Source organism: Miniopterus schreibersii (genome assembly GCF_964146895.1).
Source record: "Miniopterus schreibersii genome assembly, chromosome: 17".
NCBI lineage: Eukaryota > Metazoa > Chordata > Mammalia > Chiroptera > Miniopteridae > Miniopterus > Miniopterus schreibersii.
In genome coordinates this window covers 19,548,731-19,572,873 of record NC_138117.1, presented here as the reverse complement: position 1 = coordinate 19,572,873, position 24,143 = coordinate 19,548,731, and the positions used below count along the sequence as shown (strand labels likewise).

The following is a 24,143-nucleotide window of genomic DNA, read 5'->3' as shown; positions in this document are numbered from 1 at the left end:
AAATATCTTTATATTGTAAAAGAAAAAATAAATTCATGTATGTTTGTAATATTGTAGCTTCACAGAGCATCCTGCCTTGACAAACTAGGGGACCAAACTGCTATGGTAAGAGTTTCTAAAAATCTGCATCTTTATTATGAATTAACGTGTATTGATTTTTACTTACAAATACTTATATCCATACTTTTTAAATGATCTTGTTTTAATAGATAACAGCTATTTTGCAGTCACGTTTGGCTAGAACATCATTTGACAAAAACAGGTAAGTTTTTAATGATTTTGTTTACTGGTTATAAAAGTATCTGTTTGCCTCGCTCAGCATGTCCAGACTGATGTTATCCTCTGCCTCACCCCAGACCTGTGCATCTCAGTGCAGCAGCAATGTCAGGGGCTTCCTCCACTGTTCTTCATCCCGGCATCTGTCAGTCAGAAAGGCCTGTAGACCGATACTTTCTAAGGTCTTTCTGGCCTGTCAGCTTCTGCCTTTCACACTGTTATTGCCTCAGTGCAGGCCACCATCACCTCCCACTCAGAACACTGTGAGCTTGTCTACTTGACTCCAGGCTTTCCTTCTCCAATCCTCTTTTCCCCACTGTACGTATTGTGCTTTGAAAATAAGTTCTTTCTAAAGAACTTATTTAATTTTATCACTTGTCTGTTTACACTCTTCAAGACTTCCCATTGCCTTCAAGGTGAAATCTTAATCTTAGTTGGTGCGCAAACCACTTACTTCTAGCCCTTGTTCACGGCTCTGATTCCGTGCTCCAGCTCTTTGCGTTACGCGCGGTTCCTGAGTGTACCACGTGGTCTCTCGCCTCTGAGCCTTACTTAGTACATGGCCCAGCTACTGACAGTGCTCGGCTCTTTTGCACCTGGCTAACTCTGCCTTATTCTTCTGGTTTCACCATAGCTGTCAGTTCCTCCGGAAAGTCTTTCCTGACCCTTCATATTGTGGCAGGTACCTTTCGGAGATATCCTATAGGGACCAAGAGGCTACAATTTTAGTGGTCTCATGTGTTTTTTAATTATTATTACTGATTTTCTTAGCTTTCCTGAGTATACAGTGTATTTTCTGAAAACAATTATACTTTAATATATTAACCTGTCCTTTATTTTTTCCTACATTTCCTTATATTAGGTAGATTTGGGCTATTTGTCTGCATCTCCATCTATAGTACTACAGTATTCATGACTAAAGCTTTATAATTACTATAACTTGATATCTGGTAGTGCAGGGCCCCACACTCTATTTCCATTTTAAGTATGTCTTCACTGTTCTTGCCCTTATCACTTCTATATAAATTTAGAATCAGCTTGTCAAGTTCCATAAAAGAAGGCCTGCTAGGACTTTGACTGTGATTATAATGAACCTCTCTATTTACTTAGGTCTTCTGTAATGTCTTTCGTATGGTTTTTGTCATGAAGGTCTTTCCTGTCTTGTGCTAGATTTATTTCAAGTAATTTATATTTTTTATGGTGGTGTAAATGCTATCTAAAAAATCTTCATTTTCTGTTTATTGTCGATATGTAGAATGCAGAATTTTCTTGTATTCATTTTGTTTTCAGTAACCCTGCTAAACTTTATGATCAGTTTAATTAACTGTACATGTAGGTTCTTTAATATGTACAGAATCTCACGTATGAATTATTTCAGTCTCTATTCATTTTTCTTTTAGATTTTTGCATTTGTAATCATTCCAGCTTAGGACAAAGGAGAAAGTATTGGTTGAATAGATTCATTTATAGATTATTATGTGCTAGGCTTTTGCTAGAAGCTCCTGTTTGTAAATGCAATTAGTTTGTAATACTCCGTTTTATTGCTGTCTTTGTGAGATCTGTGACCTTCAAAACTTGCCAGTAAAGCCATCTGTCCAGTGATGTGTTTTCTGTGTCCATGTTTGCTTCCTTTCCTGTCTCACCTGTATGGCACTCATTTTCTTTCCATTTTTATACTTGTAGGATATACTAGGTAAGTGGATTGCCCTGAAGAATAGCTTCCATCTTAGAAAGGAAAAGGAATAATAAGAACGGGCTTCTTTTGACCTACTTAGAATACATACTTTCTCTAAGTGGTGATTTAGACTTCAACCCTGGACGTTAGCATAACATGACTTTTAAAAATTATTCACTGTGAAAGTTTTAAGCCTGTTAACATAAAATTGATTGACACATATTTTGTATATTATATGTATTATATACTGCATTCTTACATTAAAGAATGCTAGAGAAAAGAAAATGTTATTAAGAAGATCATAAGGAAGAGAAAATACACTTATGGTATTTATTGAAAAAAATCCTCATGTAAGTGGACCCTCATAGTTCAAACTGGTTGTTCATGAGCCAGCTGTACTTTGGCACTGACATTCAAGTTATTGTAATTGTGTATTCATAGCCTTATGAAGTGTAGTGTGAAATAAATGTTACCTGAGCAAAAATGGCCTATATGACTATAAAAGTAGGCCTTAATGACAGAAAAATAGAATATTTTGTTAATTTAAGAATAGTTTCTACATCAGTTTATTTTGGAAGGAATAAGAGTTGAGCTAAAAGGTTATTTGACTTCATTTACTTGTCTCTCTTCCCTTCCTCATCTGTTTTTTAAAACTTGAATTTTCATTATACCATTTAAAAGAATGTCAGTTTTATTTAAGTGAACAATTTATATTACCATTTATTTTGTATTCAGTGTTTAGACAAATTTTATGCAAAGTCATGCTGTAGCTCTCTTAGATAAAGTTAAACCTAGAAAGTAGATCAATTTCTAATTTTTTAAATTTTCTTTTGCTTTTGCTGAAATTATCAGATTCCAAAGTGTTTCTGAAAAGCTGCACATGGAATGCAAAGCAGAAATGGTGACCCCTCTGGTGACAAATCCTGGACACGTGTGCATCACTGACACCAACCTATATTTCCAGCCTCTCAATGGGTACCCAGTAAGTGAAGACTGCAACGTCAGATGGAGAGCTCCTTTAGCCCTGGGATTCACCTCACTGTCTCTTTCTTGTGAAGTTGACTTCACCGTCACAGTGTTCTCACATTTTGGCGAGGATCAAAACTACCTCCCCAGCCCCCTTCATCATCTGTCTGTGTTTTAACAGGCTCCCTGTGTAATCCTAAGGAATCTGAATGTGAGCTCTTCTAATCTGCTTTCATTTTGGGGTCACTTGCTCTCGGTGTTGTGAAAAGAAACCCTGCCCATCTCAATTTTAGTGAAGGGTCATGAGAGTTTTATACCTTTCTACTCAGAGGCACTTCTGAAAGAAACAAATGAAATACGTTAAGATGAAGAAAAAGTGAATGTTTTCTGTGTATCTGATTATATGTATGCCTATGTTGGTACTTCTTGTTTTTCCTTTATTACCAACAAAGTCAGTAGCTTTGAGTCTTTCCCAGAGAAGCAGTTTGAAGGGTCCTCTCCCAGCGAGAAGAGGTGCAGCAGAGTTGCTGCAGATGGGCAGCTGCAGTGCTCCTATGTGACGGTGGAGCCAGTTCTCTTTCATAGTAACTTTAGGCTTAGTAGGCCAGGAAATAAAGACAAACTCGGATGCCCACACCAAATCTTATAAAGATGTGCTGCTTTATCTAGATCCAGCCTCTTTTGGGATTGGCTCATTAAAAGAACAAAAATCCTAATACACTCTGATGGTGCCTTTGGACCATTTGGCAGGGCAGCTTAAAGACAGCCTTCCTGTTGAAGGCTGTACCCTGGAAATGCTCTGGGCTTGTCAGTTATTATATGTCTAATACTTTAATAAAGTAAAAGATGATGCTATAATAATTCTGTCCACCAGGTGGTGGGCCATGCTCTCCAAACCCTCCAACAGAAGCAGTACACACTGCTGATGGTGTAATAAATTGGCTTAACTACTGCTGTTACTGTAGGTCAGGGTAAAAAACTTTTGGCAGAATATCTGAGCATGTGCCATAGCTTCAGGATCCATAGTGTGAGCATTGATCCCTCCCACTCAGAAGGAGGGAAATGAACTTGTCACCTTTTAGCCAATCTTAATTGCCTCATTCCTCTTACTAGCGTTTTAAGGTTTTTAGAGAAGCAAGAAAATTGCCCTCCTCATAAAAGAAAGAAAAAGTTTAGAGGTCCTGCTTTATACTACAGTTGTTTGTGAGCCTTAATACACTATAGTTTTTAAGGAGACAAAAGACAAGATTCTAAAAAAGGATGAATCAGCACTAAGCAAACCATTGCTCTACCAAAGAATAGCAAAATCCCCGAGAGGCCCTCTACCAATCCTCTAGTGTTCTGTATCGCTCAACAACCTCTCAGTAACCTGAAAGATGAATGCATTACCGCATTTTTTGGTACGAAATGGAAGTCAGGAGACTTGTCCAAGGTCATAAAACAAAACAGGGCAGACTAGAATATAAAACCAGATATGCCTTGTTCAGGATCTCCCTTTCCAGTTCACTTTGTATCATGTCAGGAAGGCAAGATTTGATCATCTTATTCTGCTTCCTGATACTAAAGATCAACTTCTAATTGTGTCAGTGTTGACGTTTGACATTGTCTTTCCACTTTTACAGAAACCTGTGGTCCAGATAACACTCCAGGATGTCCGCCGCATTTACAAAAGGAGACATGGCCTCATGCCTTTGGTGAGTGCAAGTGGAATGTCAGTTCTAGGTGAACGATTGTCCTGTTCTCAGTTTAACCAGTGGTTTATTAACTTATAAACACCTATGGCATGTCTGAAAAGTGTATGTTGTATTATAAGCAAGTGGACTCTTGAGTCCTGCTGCTCTTTCTTTTTGATGAACTAGAAATTTATAAAGAAGGTAGCTCCTTTTTCTACATAAGAGGGCTGGCATGAAAATGTTTTTGCCTCCAAGAGTGAGAGAGGTAGGGTACACTGCCTCAAGTTTTTAAATCCTGTGTTCTCAGAGTTCCTGGGTTCATGCAGGGATAATGTATGCAGAACAATCCAGTGTGACTTGCCACCATCTGTTCACAGCAGCTATTTCTCAGAGTAAAATTTGGAAGCTAGTACAAAATTAACTCTTCAGTGGAACTATAGTATCTTCAGTTAGCTCAAAGTAATTCAGCCTTCAGCTTGGCAAGTGAGGGGAATGAATAAAATAACCAGTTACATCAAATGGGCAGTTCTTCCCACCATTCCCCTAAATGAGCATATGTCTGTACCTTTGTTAGTCTTACATGCTGACCTTAGAAACCAATCCCCACATAAGGTGTGATTCCAAGGTGTTTCAATTTGACATCAAAATAAATTCATATGTTCTCCTTTGAAGATCAACCAGTAACCTGGTAGCATTCCAAAAGCACTGTGGAATGTTAAGCACCTCATTTTTGTTTCATATTTGTGAAATTTACCTGTTTTCTTACCTGTTTAAGAGACTGCTCTTCACTTCTAGTGCTAATAGAGGGTTATGGAAACATACTATTAAAAATGTCTTTTGGGTATAGAAATACTGTCAGAAAAACAGAAGAAACTGACATTAAGTGTCTTCTGTGCACTGGGTAATTTATGTACAATATTCTGTTATCATTCCAGTCCCTATGAGGTAGATGATATCCTGTTTTATAAAGAAATAGAGATTCTAAGAGTTAATTTCCTCTGTTCCTTAACTAGTGAATGGTGAAAGCCTCTATTTGAACCAAGGACAAATCCGCTTTCGCCATTTCTTTGTCTATTTCTGTCCTGTCTCGGCCTTACCAAAACAACATTCACAAAGCTCATAGTTTTCTTAAGAATAACTGCAAGTAGCCCTGGCCGGTGTGGCTCAATTGGTTGGGCATCTGGTCAGGGCACATGCCTGGGTTGCCAGCTAAAGCCCCAGTAGGGGGCGTATAGGAGGCAGCTGATTGATGGTTCTCTCTCCCTCTCCCTTCCTCTTTCTCTCTAAAACCAATAAAAACGTATTTTTTTAAAAAAATAAATAACTACAATTCTTATTCAGTTATCAATTTGTTAGATTGACATAATCATTTAATTATAAAAGAAAGTTAAACATTTGTATTTGAAGATGTGTGAAGACATGGATCAGCCAATTTTGAATTTCAAAATACTAAATTCACAAAAGCTATTACCAATAAAAATATTCAACACCCAGAGGGATTTCATGCAGCTCTCATTCTCAGGAAATTTACATGTATGTATGTATGTATGTTGCCGAATCAGACTTAAAGCTGGAGAATGTGAATACAAGACCTACAGGTAAAAAATGTAGGCTCTCAGTTGGAAGGCTTCTGTAGCCGTGTAGCTACATTGCAGCTGCAAGATCAGTAAAATGTGATCTGATTTATCCTTTTGTTTCTGAACATATAGGGCTTGGAGGTGTTTTGCACAGAAGATGACCTGTGTTCCGACATCTACCTAAAGTTCTATGACCCGCAAGATAGAGATGACCTCTATTTTTATATTGCCACGTATCTAGGTTTGGTGCTCACCCTTCATTGTATCTATTCCTGCGACAGTAGTTCAACTCCTAAGTAACTGGGATATGAATAAGAGAAAAGAAAAATGCTGTGTCTAGAATTGCCTCTCTGTGATTCTACTTATTTCTTCTTGTTAGTAACTATAGTTGGCAAGATGGGGTTTTAAAAACGAAGGGAAACGTAAATGAATTTTGGTAATAGTTTACTCCAGTTGTGTGTTTTAAAAACTTGATAAATATAGTTAAATTTTTTTTGTATTTTAACAACATAGCAGTTGAATGGATTGTAAAGACTCCACTTAATTATTTTTATGTCCAGTCATGTCTTATATTAGTTTCTTAAAACCAAGATTCAGTTTCTCGGTGTGAGACAGTGAGTTATCCAGTCTTGTTTGTGATCATTAACTGTAGTCTTAATCACGAAGCTAGAAAACAATACAAAAGGAACTGTGAACCTCTAGGCTCAATATAGTACTGGGGGACTGAATTTGCTTTAATTAATATTTCTTCAGTCTTTCATGGAAAGTGTGAATTTTCCCACCTTTGTTAGAGAGAACACCTGTATTTTTCTTTTCACACATAAATATATTAATTTGTATGGTAAAATGTAATTATTCTTTACAAAGTTGCTAGATGACTAGAATAGAATGATCTTTGTAAAATGGATGTTAGGATTTTATTAATACCATCTTAATTTTGTTTGCTCTTCTTGTGTACAGCGAAGCCATTTAGGAGATCTATAGTGATGTACTCCCTTAGGAATGACATTTTCCCTCAAGGAGGAATAGTTTATTTTCAATAAGGAATATATCTTATTTTATAGGAGGTTTAGAGTTTATGCTTTTTTCTTCTCACATTAAGCTATTCAGATTAACAATGCATAAGTAAGTATAGCTTTGGTACAAGTTTACTGTTACCTCCTGCCTCCTGATTTAATTTTTTTCATTTTCTTTTTCTAACTCTAATAAGGTTATAACAAAAAACTCAACTTTCATGGTGAGTCCTAAAATCTCAAGTCAAAAAACTTGCCAGGACCTAGTCTGTCTCCTGCAAAGCTGTTCATTTTCTCCGAGTTTATTTCTAGCATTGTTCAGACTTTTCTCTAAAGTGTTCTGAGAACTGAAAATGAGGAGAATAAGGTTTTTTTAATTTTTAAAGCCCTTTCCCAGTATCTGATTAGAGAAGAAACTTGGTAAAATTAAATAAGAATAAATGTTGAATCAGTAAATGAGTTAGATAAGTTGCCTGATACAGCCATTAAAAAGTTTGAAAGCAGAATTTTTTGAACAAAATAGAACAGTTGGCTCGTTTTATACTCTGAAAGGAAAGTTCTCATTGGTGCCATGTAACCTGTGGTTCCAGTTTCCTGCAGTATTTCTGGGGCTGATCTTTCTGGTTCCAGTTTGCAAAGTCACGTCTTCCTCTCAAACACCGTTTTTCTCCATGAACAATTTTCTTGTCCCTCACACGCATGAATAATACTGTCGTCACTGAGAAATTAGCAGTAGTGCACCTCTTCCTGATCTGAAAGAAGACCAAAAGATTATTTTATTTTACATTCATAAAAATGGAGAAAGTATACTTTTACAAATGGACATGGCTTAAAGGCATTCAACTCAAGCACGTTTGGAAGGATTCTTTGTTAGCTACGTACTATCACCTATATATTATAACATAGTAAATATTATATATTGTTACGTAATGTTTATATATTTGCTCTATACTTTTATATTACATATTTTATATATGTGATATGTTTTGTATCATATATTTAATAATTTTCCCTCCTAGATCTTTGAGATATTTATACTTAATAGAACAGCTATTCAGTGAAAACAAACTGTACCCTGCCTTTGTGTTTCTTAAAATGTATTTTTCAAAAATGCATTGAAGGGACTACATTTAAAGCATCCAGTGTTTACATGCTAAGTAAAACCTAGTCACCATTTGCCACGTTCATTGGTGACCTTGCGGGCCCTGTCCTCAGAGCACCACGTGGCGGAGCGCACACCCGAGAGCTACACCCTGCAGTGGCAGCGTGGGCACCTTTCCAACTACCAGTACCTGCTGCACCTCAACAACCTGGCAGACCGCAGCTGCAATGACCTGTCCCAGTACCCCGTGTTTCCGTGGATAATCAGCGATTATTGCAGTTCAGAATTAGGTAAATGCCACAAAGCTACATTTTTAAAGGAGAAAAAAATATTCCGTTGTAAAATTATAATGTGATCTTTGAACAGATTAGAATCTATTTTGACTTTATTGCTACAGATTGCCAATTTTCATTTCAAGATACTGGGTGTTATATAAATTATATGTGATTTATATGTTTTTTCCACTGTCTCTTAATTTTTTTAATCCCCAAAAAAGTACTCACATACTTCTTACAGGACATACCCAAAAATATGGGTATAATTTTAAGCCACATTATCATTATTACCTATAAGTACCAAGTTTTGAAATACTGTTGCTTTTCACTTTGAAAATTTTCTCAGATTATCCTATTTTAAATTTACATTAAAAATGTGATTATTGAACTAATAACTATTCATTATAGAACATTTAGAATGTACTGAAATATTTTTAAAAGGAAATAAAAATCATCATTAATTACATTACTGAGAGGTAGCGATTTTAATTTTGTGGTATATGTACTTCTTTCAAATTATTTTAACAAAAATAGTGACTGTATTGTAATTTTTTTTGGTAATATTTTAAAATTATTATTGTGAACAATTCCTTTTGACAGTTCACTTATTGAACTCTTGTTCTTGAAAAAGATAACAGATTTTCTAGGAATATAATAATTTATTTCTCTGATTATATTCAGGCCTCCAGTTCTCAAACTATGCTATTATTACAGAATAATATATTTGCTGTAATTCAAATTTTAAAAGTAAATCTTAGTAGAAGAAGAATGGCTTCTAAAATTCGCTTATTTTTTTGTTATTTTACTTGGAATATAATTTTTTGTTAGGAGGCCTTTTTTAAAAAAATAAATAATCGTGGTGTTTCCAAATTAGAAATTACTCTTGAATGGCTGTTGGTAAATTAAAACTCAAAAGTTCTCACCTTGCCGGGTGTGGCTCAGCAGTTGAGCATCGACCTGGGATCCAGGTGAGCAGGGTACGATTCCCGGTCAGGGCACATGCCCGGGTTGCAGGCTCAGTCAATGACTCTCTCATCATTGATATTTTTGTCTCTCTCTATCTCCTTTCCTCTCTCTGAAATCAATAAAGATATATTTTTTTTAAAAAAAAGAAGTTCTCACCTTTACAGCTATCAGAAATAGTATAATTCTAATAGATCTGTTTTAGTTTTTAAAAAGCTATTTATTTTGTGGAAATAAATAAATGTATACACATGAATCAGTCCAGGGAGGTAATGTTATTAAATATAAACTTGCTTGCTTTATTTATTATAATTAAATTTTTTAAATGTATTTATTTATATAGATTTGTCAAATCCAGGAACCTTCCGGGATCTTAGTAAGCCAGTAGGGGCCCTAAATAAGGAGCGGCTGGAGAGACTACTGGTAAGTGGACTTAAGGATTCTTGGTCTGTAAGGAACTTCTGAGCCATGGCCTATGTTTTTATAGTAACTGAAACTCATCAAGACTTAGGGGAAATATGTCCAGAGTGATCATGTTTTTTTCTTACTTCCCTCCCCCTCTGCATTCGCCAAAGAATTTAGCTGCTCACCATTTGCATTTTTTGCCTACAATTCAGGAAGTATAGCTGCTCACCATTTGCATTTTTTGCCTACAATTCAGGAAGTAGGAGGCTGGCCTGATCACCAGTTTAGTAACTTACTTTCATGAAGGTGCTCTCTGGTAAATTGCACAAGAGACTCACGAAATCCCTTCTGTTCAGTCCAGCCCCAACACTGTTACCACTGTGCCAAGAAAACCAAAATACTTTTCACAGGAATGCTGCATTTATTCAAACTTTCCACCCCTCTTCTTATCTTTCCTTTTCCTATTTAAGAAAGAAATTAAAGGGTATAATATAGTCATGCCATGATTTCTTTTAGGCTTTTACCACATGAGTCAGTTGTTATTTTCATAGCCCACGTTTAGTAGTATTTTTTCCTGCATATTGTAGACACGCTACCAGGAGATGCCAGAGCCAAAGTTCATGTATGGCAGTCACTACTCTTCCCCAGGTTATGTGCTGTTTTATCTTGTCAGGATTGGTAAGGTTTTTTATCATTACCCAAGTCAATGTTATTTCACAAGGACTCTGCAATGAATCTGTATCTCATTAACTCTGATTTTTCCCTCTAGCCCCAGAGTATATGCTGTGCCTACAGAATGGAAGATTTGATAATGCAGATAGAATGTTCAACAGGTCTGACATAAATGCCTCACCTACCATTTATAAAACTTCCTCATTATATATGTACAATATGTTTGTTTCAAAAAACTGTATAGGACCAAAAATGTAAAGATATGCAAAAAAATCACTAATTGTTATATCTATCCTTTTAGGCTTTTTCTGCGTGTGTGTGTGTGTGTGTGTGTGTGTGTGTGTGTGTGTGTGTGTGTAAATGTGAGAACATATTTTAAATACAGATTTTTGTCCTGCCTTTTGTACCCTCATATTAGATCTTGAAGTTCTTCCCGTATTTTTAGATTTTTTTTCAGAACAGTGTCATTTTTTAAGTCATTATATCACATCCTGATGTATGCCAGAATATATTTTTAATTATTTCTCTATTTTTGGACATTTAGAATGTTTCCAACATTTCATTATTTTAAATAATTTCGCTATGAATTGAATACAATTCCCTGAGAGTGTGTAAATATCTTTTTTAAATTATAAAAGTAATATTTCTTTACCAAAAAAAAAATACAAAGAAGAAAATAAAGTTCACTTGGCATCTGGCCATGCTGAGGGAGCATTCATTGTTAATCTTTGGTCTGTGTCTTTCCAATCATTGTTCAAGCTCTACACATATTTATTTATAATTCCTTTTTGAGATGAGCTATTGAAATAGTTGTGCTAATTTTCTAGTGTTTAAGTACCTGCCTCCATTGGTCCTTCGATGAGTCAAATATGTGTGTGGAGGCTCGTGGCATGGACTTAGAGACATTCCTTCTGGGTCTGTGTTCTGACTCCACACTCAATACCGTGTGAGCCTAGAGAATTTTTCTCTTCTGTAAAAGGGGGATACACATGGATGTTGAGAATTCTGAGTTAATGAGAGAAATGAATTAATATAGGTAAAATGTAGAGCACCTAGGTGCAGAGACAGTGCTGTGATTGCTGTTTCTATACCCCAGAGTTAAAATCGGTTTAATTTGGTTTTTTTATTTATGTTTAGTATTTCAGAAACTTGGAAAAATTGTTTGGATGGTGCTACAGATTTTAAAGAGGTAAGCAGTTTAAAAAGGTAATGATTCACTAGGCTGGTGGTTTCTAACTGCTTTAAAAAATGTTTGTTGCTCTTTTTTTTTTTTCCTTCCGGAACCTTCAGTTGATTCCAGAATTCTATGGTGATGATGTCAGCTTCTTAGTCAATAGTCTGAAGCTGGATTTGGGGAAGAGACAAGGAGGGCAGATGGTAGATGATGTGGAACTTCCGCCATGGGCACAGAGTGAGTACCTCGGAAGTGTTGCATTGTATAAGTTCTTTACGTGGTAATGCAGTTTCAGTGGTATTAATTATTTAGTTGCCTAGATTTTTTTTAAATAACAGCATAATTCTTTGCCTAAATAAGGCAATGTCAGTCGTATTCCAAATCAAAACTACCGAGTCTATGATGTAAAAATACTGACTTATATTTGAGAGACCTAAATGTTGTGAAAATGATTCTTGCCACTTTCTCCTGCACAAAATTTATGTTATATGATGGGGGCAAAATGTCATTAAGAAATTTGTGCCTGTTGCCTATCCTAGAAGCTTTATGTACATGTGGATAGATGAAAGAAATTAGAGAAAATAAAATGGACGCTGTCATGATTAGATTGATTTGAGTGTAATCTAATAGGTCCCGAGGACTTTCTTCAGAAAAGCAAAGATGCACTGGAAAGCAATTATGTATCAGAGCACCTTCACGAGTGGATTGACCTAATATTTGGCTACAAGCAAAAAGGAAGCGAGGCTGTTGGGGCCCATAATGGTATGTAACAGTCATTGAAAGTTCATACAGTATTTGATGAAAATGAAACAATAAAAAAAACACACAAAATGAGGGCAGAGCCATCAAACTTATTTCTTCAGCAGAAGCATCTTATATCAGCAAACAGTGCCAACTGGCTCCGTGACCCTGGATTAGATACTAAGTAATAGGAGGAGAAACTTTGGCCTAAAGAACATCTATTTCAGCATGATCCCAAGAGGTCTTTTTCTAAAGTCTTAATTTTAGTGTGTACTTTCTATCCTATTCAATAATTTCAATTAAAAGTCAATCAGAACATGATGGAACAGAGACCTCAGTTGCTATGAAAGGCCCCAAAGTTTCTTTTGAATTGAGCTAAAAGAAACCAGTGGTAATACAACTCATCAGTTTCAGTTCTTACCTGTGTCCAGGTTTCTCAGTGTTGATGACAAGGAGGTGGAACTGGACGTTCAGGCCTGATTTCTCACAGCCTGAGCAGAGGGCCTTTTCCCCTCAGGGGAAAATAACGCTGACTGAGAAATACGCTGAGATATCAGGTCCTCTTACCTGTCAATTAGATTTCTGCTCAGCAAAAGATAATTCAAATTAATATTTACTGAAGTTAGATATTATTAGTCTGTTTTGCAAAGTGAAAGTCAGTTACTCTGAATAAAAGTTTAAAGTTGTTGGATTTTAAAATTCTGAACAGAGTGTATAACTCGAAGGTACATCTTTCAATGGTGTTTTACTTCTCTCTTTTCAGTATTTCATCCCCTGACCTATGAAGGAGGTGTAGACTTGAACAGGTACTTATGTCTGTAAGGAGTTTCTACTTGAGTTACAAAATGCCTCTTTAAATGATTAATACTCTTATTTGATAATATTAAGGTATGGAAAATTTACAGTGAATTATATCTTGCTTATACCATTATGTGAGTTACTGAGCCTCAGAAATCTTTCAAAAAGTTTGTGATAAGGTTTAGACAATCCTGACAAACACTGTTAGTGTTTGAAGCTTTCCTGTCGACCTGTATTATTTGAAATGTGTGCTTTCAGGAAACTGGAACCTAGTTGTTCACTGCATTATTTGTGTTCTGTCCTAAAGCATCGAGGATCCTGATGAAAAAGTAGCCATGTTAACCCAAATCTTGGAATTTGGGCAGACACCAAAACAGCTCTTTGTGACACCACATCCTCGAAGGATCACCCCAAAGTTTAAAAGTTTATCCCAGACCTCCAGTTATAACACTTCCATAGCAGATTCTCCAGGTAAATTTTGCAAAGAGAATAAACGTGAGCACCTTTTGCTTTTCTTTAAGATGTTTCTGACAATTCTGAAAGGGAACATGAACTGTTGTGTTGCTTAGAGATCATTGTTTTACCATCTTATTTCGGTTCTCCTAGGGAAAAAAAAACACCTGTTTTTGTTATTTTGTTTGTTTTTAACTATTGACTTTAAAGACAATCAAGTTAGTTTTATTCTCTGGTCGTTTGAAACCTGGCTGTATTTTTATTGTTATTTTTATGGTTCTGTTTCTGCTCTGTGCTTTTCCAAGCTGCTGTTCAATTCTGAGCTATTCCCCTTTTATTGATGTGCCCCGCCATGGCCACTTTAATAGTCACCCTCCGCCCTACTCCTCCCCAAAATTTCTTCCTCCATCTCCAGTTCTCTTCCATCCCCAGCTTCAGATCTTGAATTCAGGGTGCTCTGTTTTCTTTATTTGTATTTTCTTATTCAAGCATTTGACAACATTTGCTAAGAATCTTTTCTGCGTCAAGCATATGCTAGGTGCTGAGATGAACTTGTCGCTATTCTCACATCTAGTATTTGGAAAGGGTAGGATGTACCCACCCCTTCATCCAGTTATCCGTGTTTTATGTTTCACATACGACAGCTCCACCCTCGGGAGTTTGGGGGCAAAACCACTTGACTTCTTATCTCCAGATCTGATGTCTGTTCCAGGCACATTCAAACTTCATGGCACACACAGCTGAGCGTGCTCTCAGGTGTGGGGGAATAGCTCTCTAGTGACCCAGGGCTGGCCAGAGATAACCCCACAGAGTTAAGTCGTAAAGGCCATAGGATTATCTTGTGATGCCTCTTAAACCCGTGCTCTGCTTACTCACCAGGCCCATACCACTGTATTGTGATTATTTTAAAGGGTAATTGTTCCAGGCCTTCTGAAAACAGAAGGGAAGAGATTACTTAGTCTTGTCCAGGAGCACTTGGGGTAATTGCTTTCATCTCTGCTTTCTGCCCCTCAAAATCAAAACAAAACTGCAGCATTCTCAGGTGTTTGCGAAGAGTACTGACAAGGAAATGGTTATTCAGTCTTTTATTTCCTGAAGTTCTTAAATTAGGGGCAAACATTGGTAAAAGTATAAAAATACTCTAGTACTTAAATATACTTTTTAATCTTTCTCCAAATATTTTTTATTTTATTTAGATCATATACCTTCTTGTTCCTTGACTTAAATGAAATTATCTAACAAGTACATTTCAAAGGCAAGATATTTTGGTGGGATATTTTGTTTTCTTGGTTGTCTGATTTTAATGAAAGTATCGTGACTTGGTGACTTGTTATTTATGATACTTGTTAGTAATGTAGTTGACTCGCTCAGCAGTAATTTAATATCCTCTCTCCAGGTGAAGAGTCTTTTGAGGACCTGACTGAAGAAAGCAAAACACTGGCCTGGAGTAACATCTCAAAACTGCAGTTGCACGAGCAATATAAAATCCACAAAGAGTAAGAATGTCTGTTGTGCTTGCTGAAGCTGAGGCCTTGGCCTGGGGTGAAATTGTTTTAAGCCAAGTCAAGGGGGAAGTTCTCTTTCAGTGTCATCTTGATTGATTTTTATCTCCCCAAATGTTTATAGTGATCGGCCACCTGAGAACTGTGTGGCAAGGGAACTTGTGGCACAAAATGGGTTGGGTCAGCCTACCATGTTGTGGTTTCCATAGTCGGTCCATCTGGAATTTTTTAAATAATGCCTGTACTTCTAAGACATTAGGCTTGCTGCTGGATCTGGAGCCCTGTCTTCTACTATCAAGGATATTTTTATACTTGGTCAAAAGACTTGAGAAGCACTGAAGTCACCCGATCTATCCTTTTACATACAGATGAGAAAACACAGGCCCAGGCCAGGCCCGTTGCCCTACTCCAGGACCATAGACATCCTGTCTGACATTTTGTGTCACATACACCATGGATCAAGGGTGAAAGGTGCCAGTCTACTTTAGATCAGTGGTTTCAAATCAGAGCACAGCCTCCTGAAAATAATACATAGTGCCCCCTTATTCATTGTAACAATGGCCTTTCTTCTCTCAACCTCTCTAAATGGCCCATAGAAAGAGGCCTTGTAATCCAAGGCAGTGAAGACCCAAATGAACCGTTAACAGGACATGCTAGAACCAAACAGATGCTGGTACATTCGTTCAGTAAGGAAGCAGGTGAAGCTACTGTAGAGAGGAGTTTCAGTCATTCAGGTGATTGTCAAATAAAGTGGAATTGAAGGAGAAGTGTCAGTAGTTTCTAGTTGTCAGAAATGTGTTAAACTTTTAATGTGGCAGCTACAGAAGCCAAGAGTGGGAATGTTTTCTAGTCACAAGTATTGTCAGAACAGAATTGGAAGTTGCCAAGCGGTGTTTGGTAATGGTAGGTATCATGGGACAAATATAGCAGACAAGCTGTGAAGAAAAAAAAAATCACAGAAACTTGGTAAAATTAAATCGGGCTTGAAGACTAGTATCCTAGTGCTTGATTGATGGTAATTCATAAAACTTTGTTTTTAAACAGGGCGGTTACTGGCATAGCGGTCTCTCGCAACGGATCATCAGTCTTTACAACCTCACAAGGTATATTTTCCCACCTGAAAAATGGCTTTCCCAGAATCATAGAGTCCAAGTTTCTTGACTCTCAGGTCAAGGACTGTACTTGCATGTGCTGCCCCCACATAAAATAAATTGAGAGCAATTGATTTGTGGTATATTACATAAGGAGGGCCCGGGCTGCCATGTCAGACCTGGGGCACCCCAGAGCATGGTGTGTGTGAGACATGGGAACGCATGTTTGCTGGTAAGGTTTTCATTTTTGTCCCTCAGTATATATTCAGGGTGTTGATTGTAGCATTTAGCTTGAAATTAATTCCTCCATTGTCAGTGTACATTTATACGTTATCAAAATTATGAAAAACCCTGCAGTGGCTCATTGATACAGCTTATAATAATTATATTCTAATGACACATTAGAATTTTACTCTTGATCTTTAAAAAGGACTCAGCGTAAAGCGTCTCTTGCTGTGTACACAGCTTTCCTTTTCCTGGCGGTCTGCACAGTATGTGATTAAAGCATGGGGACAGGCGCTCTGGAAGGTGTGGAGATAGGGCAGTGTGTTAGTAAGCCTGCTTGGCTTCTCAGACAGCTGATTCTGGCAAAGTTAGTAGCTGACTGTTTTCTTTAGTCTTTATCATAAGAAAGTATATATTTTATCCATTAAGTTAAGGAATCATGCTGTTCAACTAAACACTTCCAGGGGTAAATCGGTTACTCTCAGATTCTGTAATCATGGTTTATTTATTATCTATAGCATGTCATTTTTTTCTCTGTCCTGGGTTTGAAGTAGAATTCCTTGTCGGGGGTTGTAGATCCTACCTAGAGTCTTGGTGTTAGATGAGAAGTGAGATTGTCTAGCTCCCTTTACCACCAGTATGTACAGGAGAGTACTGCCTGCAGCCTCAGTAACAAGAAGGCAGCGTTCTTTGTCATCTTTAAGAGTCAGGAAACTATTCTTACCTGTTTGCCTTCTCATGATTAGATTCCACCTTGAAGATGTTTTCTAAAGAATCCAAAATGCTACAAAGAAGTGTATCATTTTCAAATATGGTGAGTTCATTTTAATTTTAAATCAGTGTTATGATAGAATTCATGTCATGCTTTGTTTTATACACACATGTACAGTGGCATTTTGTTTCTCCCAGAAATTTGCCTTTATTCCTGTGATATTGACACGCCTTAGATTACTTCTAAATTTAAAACTTTTTCAAGTTGCCTCTTTCTCATAATAATGTGATTTCATTTGTAGCCTAAAAAACTTGAACTGCTACCCAGCAGAATTCTTCTTAATAAAGCTTTCCTTTTTTGGAACTGTCAGACTAATGTGTATGTGCTACTTCAATAACGCATGCATTTGTGAGTTGGTGGGATGCCTAATACTTGAAAACAAATGATTCTGAAAGAGCACATTTTACTGTTAATGTAGGATTTTGAAATTCCCTAAAGAATCTTGGAAATTTTCCTTACCCACCTAAATCTATAATCCTGAGAAGGTGTTTGCGTTCTTGAGGATAGTCCCCAGCCCACCTTCCCCCCTGATTTCCTCCAGTGTCTAGGGGTTCCTCCAGCTCAGGGATGTGAGTGAGGGCCTTGCAGTCCCTGACCATCGTCAGGCTAGGTCCTCGCACACTTGACACACTTTGACTTCCCTACAATTGGGAGGAAACAGGCTTGTGGAATTAGCCAGTTGAAAAAAGCTATTTCAGGCTAACATAAACAGAATTTGAGCATTAATTTTGGGGGGATCTTATGAGGTAGTTTTACCATGTTAGGGACTTACTAATTATTGTAAGGTACTAACGTTGAATCATTTGTATTTCAGGCATTATCATCTTGTTTACTTTTGCCAGGAGATGCCACTGTCCTAAGTTCCTCGTGGGATAATAATGTGTATGTATCATGCGTGCTTCTCTGTAGTTCCACATGCATGTAGCTGCCTTTGTAGACGTGAAGCAGCAAGGGACAGAGTCTTCCATTGGCAGCAACTGCTGTTTTCAAAATGGAACAAATATGAGATGAGGATAATACTGTTGGATTTGAATATGATTATTTGAATCTAATAATTTCTCTAATTGGACTGTTTTAAATTGAGGTGAAAACATAGATGAGCCAGACCTGGAAATTTCTAGTTTTAATTTAAAATTTTCAGTATTTTGATTTGATAACATGAAAACAAGTAATTTGTAATTCTAGTGGGCCTTAGTAGGTATAAAATTAAACATATTTCTTGAATATGTGTTTAAGAGTCTTAAAATTAAGTTGAATGCTGTTTTAATAGTTCTCGTTATCTTTTATGTTAGCTATTTTTATTCCATAGCATTTGGAAGACGCCAGGACACATTAATGGGACATGATGATGCTGTTAGTAAGATCTGTTGGCATGACGACAGGCTGTATTCTGCATCGTGGGATTCTACAGTGAAGGTTTATATATAATTTCTAACTTACAATGTTTGGATAATAAAATTATAAACCGTTCAGCTAATTACCTGTTAACATGTTCAGTTACTTCATTCACACTTTTCCCCAAAGCCTGTAAGCGTATATAAGGCTATTGAATATTATTGCTTTTTTAAACATGTACACTTCTCAATAGAATAGGAAATTTTCATGATTTTTCTACTGTGTGTTCCACTGGGGGTGAATGATCTAGTATTCATTAGACAGCAGAGTTGTGGAGGAATGTACAGTAGCAATGCCTTTTATCTAACACAACTGGAACTAGCAATTGATAGTTAATCAGAAAATGTCAAGTTAAAGTGGGGAATCATTAAAAGATAATGCATTTATTAAAGTTAAAACATACAAATGCACATTCATTCACCATTCTGTTGAGGTAGGAACATACATAAACCACACCAGTATTCATCATCTTTGGTTTCTAATCTGCATTTGTGTAAAAAGAAAGCAAAAACCTAAAACCATTAGAATTCCTTCAAAAATTTTTCAAGACCCTCCCTAATTCTTGTAAATAAGTTTCTTGCCTACACCTAATTTTAGTAATTTTTTTTAGTGACTTGCCTTTTTGAGTATTCTCAAAACATTAATAGACACTATACAACACTTATGCACTCATCTTTCCTTATTTCACACATCCTTAAATTACATAATTACAAGAGCAGGTGCAAGGGATGGAAACAGACAGGTCCAGTCGACTTGGTAAGCACAGGATGGCAGGAATAAAGGCACGGGCACTGTGGGAGAGGAACCAGAAGCATTAGGCAGCTTCATTTGTCGGCAAGCAGAAGTTGGTTAATCAGTTCTTCAATGTATTAGAAATGCTTTTATTGTAGTACATGTTTGCAAATATCTTCTGCACTGTGTTCCATCCTAGGTATGGTCTGTTGTTCCTGCAGAAATGACAGGCACCAAAAGACACCAATTTGACATGCTGGCTGAGCTGGAACATGATGTCGGTGTGAGTACCAGCAGCAGAAGTGTACGAAAGCTGAGCTTCAAAGTCCAGGGGTTTGGGGGGAGATTCTTGGTTTTACTTACGTGTTTATGATATTTTGCTTTGTGTTACTCTGTGTATTGGAGATCATAAGAGACTCAGTTTTGGGGGGTTTTGAGTTGACTCTTTGGGTTTCCAAGTCTATCTTTTTTCCTCCAGTTTGCTATTTCCATGAGCACGACATTGAATATTTGGGTATTCTCAGATTATTTGGAGCAACAAGATGTGCTCCACTGTTTTTCATGTTTTCTGACATAGAGGGTAGAAGGGACCATCTGTCTAGGAGGATGTACATCCATAGCTGAGGAAACGGACCTGGTAGTTGTTGGCCCAAGTGTGTGCAGTTGGGGGAAGAATCGGGGCTGGGCCCTGATCCCTTTCACACGCAGTTTCCACTAGGTCCCACTGCTGCATCTTAGGCTCTAGCTCACAGTGCTGCCTTTTCTGAGGTTGGGAATTGATACCTAGTTTGCATGGTCGACAGATCAACTGAAGTCAAGAAATATTTTTTTAGTATGTATTTTAAGATGGATATACCCCGCACCCCCCCCCCTTTTCTCCCAAATCCCTCATCACCAATCAGCTGTGTTTCGGGCAGTTTCGTGCCTCACTACAACTTACTATTCATGGCGTTAGACTGACAAGTTTAGGCTACTTTAAAACAGCATTACATTTCCCCTAGCAGTACTTCATTTTATTCACTAGCATATAAAGAAATTTTTTTTAAATGTTATCATTCAGATGTTAAAATACATCTGCATTAACTACACCAGTACCCTGTGCCACGGAGTTTAATCTCTGTCATGACACCCACAGATTTGAACTGACCTAGGGAAACAGCTTATGACCATAATTCTAAATAGAATACTTATGTCTTCTTCCTTAGGTGGATACAATCAATTTAAATGCTGCAAGCACACTGTTGGTTTCAGGCACCAAAGAAGGCACGGTGAATATTTGGGACCTCACGACGGCCACCGTATTGCACCAGATTCCATGTCATTCGGGAACTGTGTGTGACGCTGCTTTTAGCCCAGGTGGTATTAACCTTTTTAACACAGATGATACCGGGGTGGGGGGGGGATTAAATTTATTACTTTGAAGTAAATAATGAGAGTGTAAAAAGAAAAACACTTCGCTGATGAAAGGTTTTCCCTAGAGCTAAAGCTGCTTCCTGGCAGAATACGGCATACGTGTGGCATTTGTACCTGTATTCTTTATTCCTCAGCTCACTAGAGAAACTTACAAGATGTAAAATGCACTCACACCAAAGGGTCCTCAGCCCAGTGTCTTAGAAGCATTTCTTTTTCTTTTTTCCGTAAGTTTGAGCCAAACTGATGATATATGCCAGAGAGCCGGAACTCAAATGCTCCAGAACAAAAGCATTTCAAGCAGAGGATAGTCATTGGTTAAATAAGCAGCTCAAGGAAAATAAAAATGAACAATAGGCCACTGGGTTCAGCAATAAAATCTCAGGATAACCTAAAACACACTGTGAAACTGTAACCTATACCTATTTCATCTCATGTTACAGACAGTCGCCACGTCCTCAGCACAGGAGAAGATGGCTGTGTAAATGTAATCGACGTGCAGACAGGAATGCTTATCTCCTCTATGACTTCACACGAGCCCCAGAGGTATAATTTTGGGGGGTTACTAGTGTTGAAGACATTTACACATGAGTTCATGATCATGCCTTTGGGCTTTCTTTGGCCAGTGTAATATAGCCCTTCCTTCATGGTAAATAATGAAATTATTTCTGAATTATTCTTGCAGGTGCTTTATCTGGGATGGAAATACTGTTTTATCTGGAAGTCAGTCTGGTGAACTGCTTGTTTGGGACCTCCTCGGAGGAAAAGTCAGTGAGAGAATACGGGGACATAAAGGTAAGGAGTTATTCAGTTGGCCTGACCTTCCTAAAATACCGGACTCAAACCTGCTTTCCCAGAAGTCCTAGTCACAACAATCAGACAGGAAAGAGAAATGGACATCCATATTGGGAAAGGAGAAGTAAAACTGTTTGCAGATGACATACTATTTAGAGAGAGTCCTAAAGATGCCACCAAAAAAACTATTAGAACTGATAAACGAAGTCAGTAAAGTAGCAGGATACAAAGTTGATATTCAAACCTGCTTTCCTTTCAGGGAATGTACTGTTCTCATGCAGACCACACTCTGTTCCCTCCAGTGTCCTGGTTGGCCCGGTGGTCTGCAACTTTTGGGTCCTTAACTTCAGCATTTCATTTATGTTGACATTTGACTCCAAAAAGGAAGTTTTTACACTAATTTCCATATGAAGAATTAAAAGCCGTAGTAAAAGCTGCCATTTTTTTCAATACAGTTAAAAAAAAAAACATAAAAAAGTAATGAACTACAAAGAAAAAAGCTAAGTCGTCTTCCCACCGTGTCCTACCTACCACTTCTCTTCCTTAGAGGACTTTTCCAGTTTGGGTCCTGGGTGTGTCCTCTTACTGTTGAGCGGGGTTTGCATGTGCGTGTAATTGTCGATTTTCTCAATAGTATCTCTTGGAGATTAACTGTATTTGCTTACATTTGCATGGTTTCCTCCTGGGCATTTGGAGGATTTATGGCTTTTAATTCTAGTGTCTATGGTTATAAATATCTGCTAACGTCCCACTGTGAGCAGTAACTTCTCACCTTCATCTTTTCCCTGTCACCGTTTTGTATGGTTAGTTCTTTATAAAGTGGTACGTCTATGCCTTTTTCTAAGTTACTAGCTTTAAATAACATTTTTACTCTTTCCAGTATAAATAGCCATAAATCAGCACATTTACACCCGTTCCCCACCCTCTCCCTCATCTGCTTCCTTACTTTTGTTAGTCGTACATAATATTTGCATTCTGTTCTCTACCCATAATTCCCAGTTGTTTTTAGGCTACATTTCATGGTTTCTTAGTCCTCGCAAGTTCCTTATACCAAGCAGTTATTTTTAATTTCTACAAAGACTTTATTATAGGACGAGACAAGACAGTGTAGTCCTTATTAGTGTGTCTTTGGGGGCCTCCTGGTCAGCTCACTCCCTAACCAGTGTATTTTTCTCTTAGGTGCTGTGACATGTATATGGATGAACGAACAGTGTAGCAGTATCATCACAGGAGGGGAAGACAGACAAATTATGTTCTGGAAATTACAGTATTAAGTGCCTTTTCTTCTCCTGAATATTAAATTGAACTCTATTTAATGTATTTTTAAACCAAACTTTTAAATGAACTGGTGAATGTGCAATGGTAGTAATTAGAAGTTTTACCACATAAGAAATTTGTGGTTTTAAACTTTCTAAATCATGGTGACTTCACTGAAAACTACTAGTTGCCAGCCTTTAAGGCAGATAAAGATACAGCAGCGTTAGGGAGAAAACATTACATTTGTAAGGCAGATGATCATCCCACATGGTCAGAAGACAGGTTTCAGGGACAGAGTGAGTAGCTAAGAGATGCTAAACTGGGCTGAGGAAACATTCAGAAAGCCAAATTTTCCAAGAAAATGTGCAGTATTCTCCACTACTTCTGAATCCCTCTATTTTGTCTTCCTGATTTACACAATTGCTGCCCATTGGGTTTGGTATGTGTGTTTTCATGGAGTGGTTACTTTCTATAACCTACTGTCCCGAGTCTGAGGACCTGGGGAGGGAATAGCAGTTCTTATAACAGCAAGCTTACTGTATAGGAACAGTGTATTTCATTACAGCTATTAAATGCTCATCTTTTCTACATTAAAAATATTTTTCTGTAATGAAACCAGTTTTCACTGTCTTATTTAAGTGATTTATTACAGAAACTAGTACCTTTTAACTTAAAGTATCGATTCTCTTAGAAAGCCATACTTAGTGATGTGAATGTTCTTCTTACATTTGGAACCATCTTCAGACCCAACTCCAGACAGCAAAGTAGACAAACTGGGAAACACTGTTGGTTTGCTTTTCTAAATTTCAAACAAGGTAAGCTATAAAGCAGTAACACTGGTTTTCTTTTCTGAACCACAGTAACAATGTGATTTTAAGTTTTTCTATGTTCTTTAAAAATATTGTTGTATCTTGTAGGCAGTATGGCATAGGGGAAAAATTGAACCAGACCAGGGTGATAGAATTTTCACTCAGTTTTAAGTGTCATAAACATTATTTGGTCTTGGGTACCGCTAGGGAGAATAGAATCAACAGCCTCACTGAGTTCCTGGTGTTCAGCCTGAGGGTTGCAGACCTGTCCATCAGGTTCACAGCTGGAATCACCTTTCCTGATACTCCTGCTCTCCTAACCCAGGGGGCTTTTCTCAGGACCCTGGATGTCAGCTGCTGCGAAGATGACTCTCCCACAGACCTCAGGTGAA

At 37.4% G+C, this 24,143-nt stretch overlaps 1 protein-coding gene across 2 annotated transcripts in view; it reads left to right on the top strand.

The window, feature by feature from the left end:
- The window catches only part of NSMAF (neutral sphingomyelinase activation associated factor), a 38,120-nt gene extending 13,980 nt beyond the window's left edge, over positions 1-24,140 (top strand). Inside the window, exons 8-31 of one of the 2 annotated variants that reach the window (XM_081117317.1) lie at positions 58-105; positions 210-262; positions 2,804-2,933; positions 4,540-4,611; positions 6,300-6,408; positions 8,396-8,572; positions 9,864-9,943; positions 10,513-10,573; positions 10,695-10,758; positions 11,735-11,786; positions 11,888-12,008; positions 12,402-12,533; positions 13,276-13,318; positions 13,618-13,781; positions 15,160-15,259; positions 16,310-16,368; positions 17,328-17,395; positions 18,168-18,235; positions 18,646-18,769; positions 19,680-19,763; positions 20,686-20,836; positions 21,334-21,436; positions 21,576-21,685; positions 22,865-24,140. In XM_081117317.1, coding sequence (XP_080973443.1) covers positions 58-105; positions 210-262; positions 2,804-2,933; positions 4,540-4,611; positions 6,300-6,408; positions 8,396-8,572; positions 9,864-9,943; positions 10,513-10,573; positions 10,695-10,758; positions 11,735-11,786; positions 11,888-12,008; positions 12,402-12,533; positions 13,276-13,318; positions 13,618-13,781; positions 15,160-15,259; positions 16,310-16,368; positions 17,328-17,395; positions 18,168-18,235; positions 18,646-18,769; positions 19,680-19,763; positions 20,686-20,836; positions 21,334-21,436; positions 21,576-21,685; positions 22,865-22,959 — 2,268 coding nt within the window. In that variant the 3' untranslated portion in view covers positions 22,960-24,140. Of the gene's footprint in view, positions 1-57; positions 106-209; positions 263-2,803; positions 2,934-4,539; positions 4,612-6,299; positions 6,409-8,395; positions 8,573-9,863; positions 9,944-10,512; positions 10,604-10,694; positions 10,759-11,734; positions 11,787-11,887; positions 12,009-12,401; positions 12,534-13,275; positions 13,319-13,617; positions 13,782-15,159; positions 15,260-16,309; positions 16,369-17,327; positions 17,396-18,167; positions 18,236-18,645; positions 18,770-19,679; positions 19,764-20,685; positions 20,837-21,333; positions 21,437-21,575; positions 21,686-22,864 lie in introns of both variants that reach the window. The other variant, XM_081117316.1, reaches the window with a different exon arrangement.
- The last annotated feature ends 3 nt before the right edge of the window (positions 24,141-24,143 follow it).